This window comes from Phaethon aethereus (assembly GCF_964289735.1).
Source record: "Phaethon aethereus genome assembly, chromosome: Z".
In the NCBI taxonomy this organism is placed as follows: domain Eukaryota; kingdom Metazoa; phylum Chordata; class Aves; order Phaethontiformes; family Phaethontidae; genus Phaethon; species Phaethon aethereus.
In genome coordinates this window covers 43189575-43192030 of record NC_138577.1, presented here as the reverse complement: position 1 = coordinate 43192030, position 2456 = coordinate 43189575, and the positions used below count along the sequence as shown (strand labels likewise).

Below are 2456 nucleotides of genomic sequence, written 5' to 3'. Positions count from 1 at the left end.
GGAGGATTAAGAATTATATATTACAGAACTACAGCAATCAGATTTAAGTTAAACAGTGACAGCTGGCTTTGGTATATTCCCTTTTGTATAGTTTTCAGATCAATTCTAATGTTATTTTCCTGAGATCTTTCAGTACTCAGTATGAAGACTGTACAGTCCCGCTGCTTTTTTCCTTTTTTTTTTTTTCCCCTCTTCATCTTTCCCTTCCAGCTAGCATTACATTCGTGGGAAAAAACTGAGGAATAACCATGAACAACATGTATTTCCAATCCCTAAAACAAATAGTTTAGCCAATGGAAGTCCATTCATTACACCTTTTAGATAATAAATATCCCAAATAGTTGGCCTTCCAAGAATTGCTGTCTTTGATTTTGTACACAAAAGTTCCAAGCCTCAGTGTGCAACACAAGGCATCCCCATGTTAAGACATATCTTCTCTCCCCCTTGTCCAGACACAAAGCAGAGAGGGCGTCATCACCACCATACCAACATGGTGAGAACCATTATACTCATCATTAGCATCACCACCGTGTTACATGTTAAAGTACATAACTATATACTATTTGTAACTAGGTTTTATAGGAGGAGCATGCAACATTTCAGTTCTTTTGCAGATACAAAGCTTTGTGTCGCAAATACTCTTCCAAACATTTCACTGCAAAAGGGTCAACATCAGTGTCAAACTTATTAGCAAAGAAGTGGTGGTTTCGTAGCATCCAGTTCAGGTCTCCTACCCCAAAAACACAGACAGAGCGAACATGAACTCCACTGCATGGTGGGTAGGGTGCACCTTTGGACACATCGCCTTCAAAGTACTGCCACTTGACAAACCTGGCCAGTGCATTCATGTCAGAAACATCGTACTTGTCACTAGAAGAAACTGCACCTGGGACTTCAGGGATTCTCTGAATTGTTGCCCACAGGTACTCATCTGGGCTATAAGTGTCTTTTGCCCACTCAATGAACTTAAGTATTTTGCTGCTTTCTAATACATATTCTACAAATCTTCTGCTAACTACAAAATAGGCACTACCAGAAAAAATTGGAGTACTGAGAGGTGGTAGTTGTTTGTCTATGCCTGTGTTCTTTATTTTACCATCAATAATCTCATGGTGTTTCTTCCACCTTACTTCTTTATAAACAGGCATTTTTTCTGTTTCCAAGCTGTTTTCACCTTTAAGGGCTTTTAATTTCTCTACTATTTCCTGGTTGGTCTTTATAGGAAAGTCCATGCCACAGAGGTTTATTAGGTATTTCCAGCTTGAACTTCTTCTGTAGAGATCTTTCATGCAGTTAATGTCTGCCTGCACTCTGCTCCATGAAGCATATACAACACTCTCTAACTGTCTGGAAATAAAGACATTATCAAAACATGAGACTATTCCCTTCACAGCAGCAAAAAAAGATTCTGGAGACTTTTTGTCAACATGAATGCAGTAAAAATTCTGGGGGGCATAGATTGATCTTAGAAGTCTATCCAGCATCTCAATTTTGTGATAAACCACTATTGAGTAAGCAATTGGAAATTCTGCTTCTTCATTGCTGAGAGGTTCCATAATGTATTTCCTAGTCTTGGTGAAGGAGGCACAGTCTGTTGTCATGTTAATATAATCATTTGTTGTTAGTCTGGGACGTTTCTTAAATGACACTGACAATGTCTCAAGCTTTACCTTTTGAATTTCTTCTATATCCCCCTCTATAATCTTGGTGCAGTTAACATTGCCAATAGGGTCTTCCTTTGTCAGCTCTAGATGTCTCCGATTTAAGAAGTTTTGTTTCTGGTTAACTTTCAAAACTGAAATTATTACCAAAATAAGAGTTAGACCCAAGAAAAGCCTGAAGCGTGAGTTGTGGCAAAACCGTAATTTCCTCTTCAGCATTTCAAATACCACGTAGCTTTGCAGGGCGAAAAAAATTGCCCTCCACTCTGCTCATATCAGCTTCAACAACTTCAGAAAAAACAAGTTTGTGTTTCTCAGGAATTTGGTGAGTTTGTCAGGGAAATGGAAGGAAAAATCCTAAAATAAAATGAAATATGACTGTCATTCAAAGACTAAAAGGTTTCTTTAAATTACATTGTTATTTAGTGACAGTAAAAAGGTGAATAGTTCAACCAAAAAATACTCTGTTGAAAATTAGAAATTAATGAATAAAATTAGTTTATTTTTCTAGAAAAATGTTGGGACAGGCAGGGGATAGTTTTCATGAGACACCATTCCCATAGTAGTAAGACCACAAACCAAAGTTCAGTAAGAAAACAGAGCTGGTTCAGCTGCATCTGACAAAATTAAAGCCAGTAACATTACTGAGAAGCAAGTATTTGATGTTAACTTCAGAGTTTGACAAGGATGTTTTATACTCACTTCAGCAGTGACATAGATTTCATTATAACTTACCACTCACTAGGAAAGCAGTCCCTGCAGCTTTTCAAGATTTCTATGTGAGATACAGTCTTT

General features: G+C 37.5%; 1 protein-coding gene across 1 annotated transcript; it reads right to left on the bottom strand.

The window, feature by feature from the left end:
• Positions 1-599: 599 nt before the first annotated feature.
• On the bottom strand, positions 600-1880 carry GCNT1 (glucosaminyl (N-acetyl) transferase 1; the record flags this gene model as incomplete). Its single annotated transcript, XM_082012823.1, has 1 exon — positions 600-1880. One exon carries the CDS (start codon positions 1878-1880, stop codon positions 600-602), a length of 1281 nt encoding a protein of 426 aa, XP_081868949.1.
• Between the last annotated feature and the right edge of the window lie 576 nt (positions 1881-2456).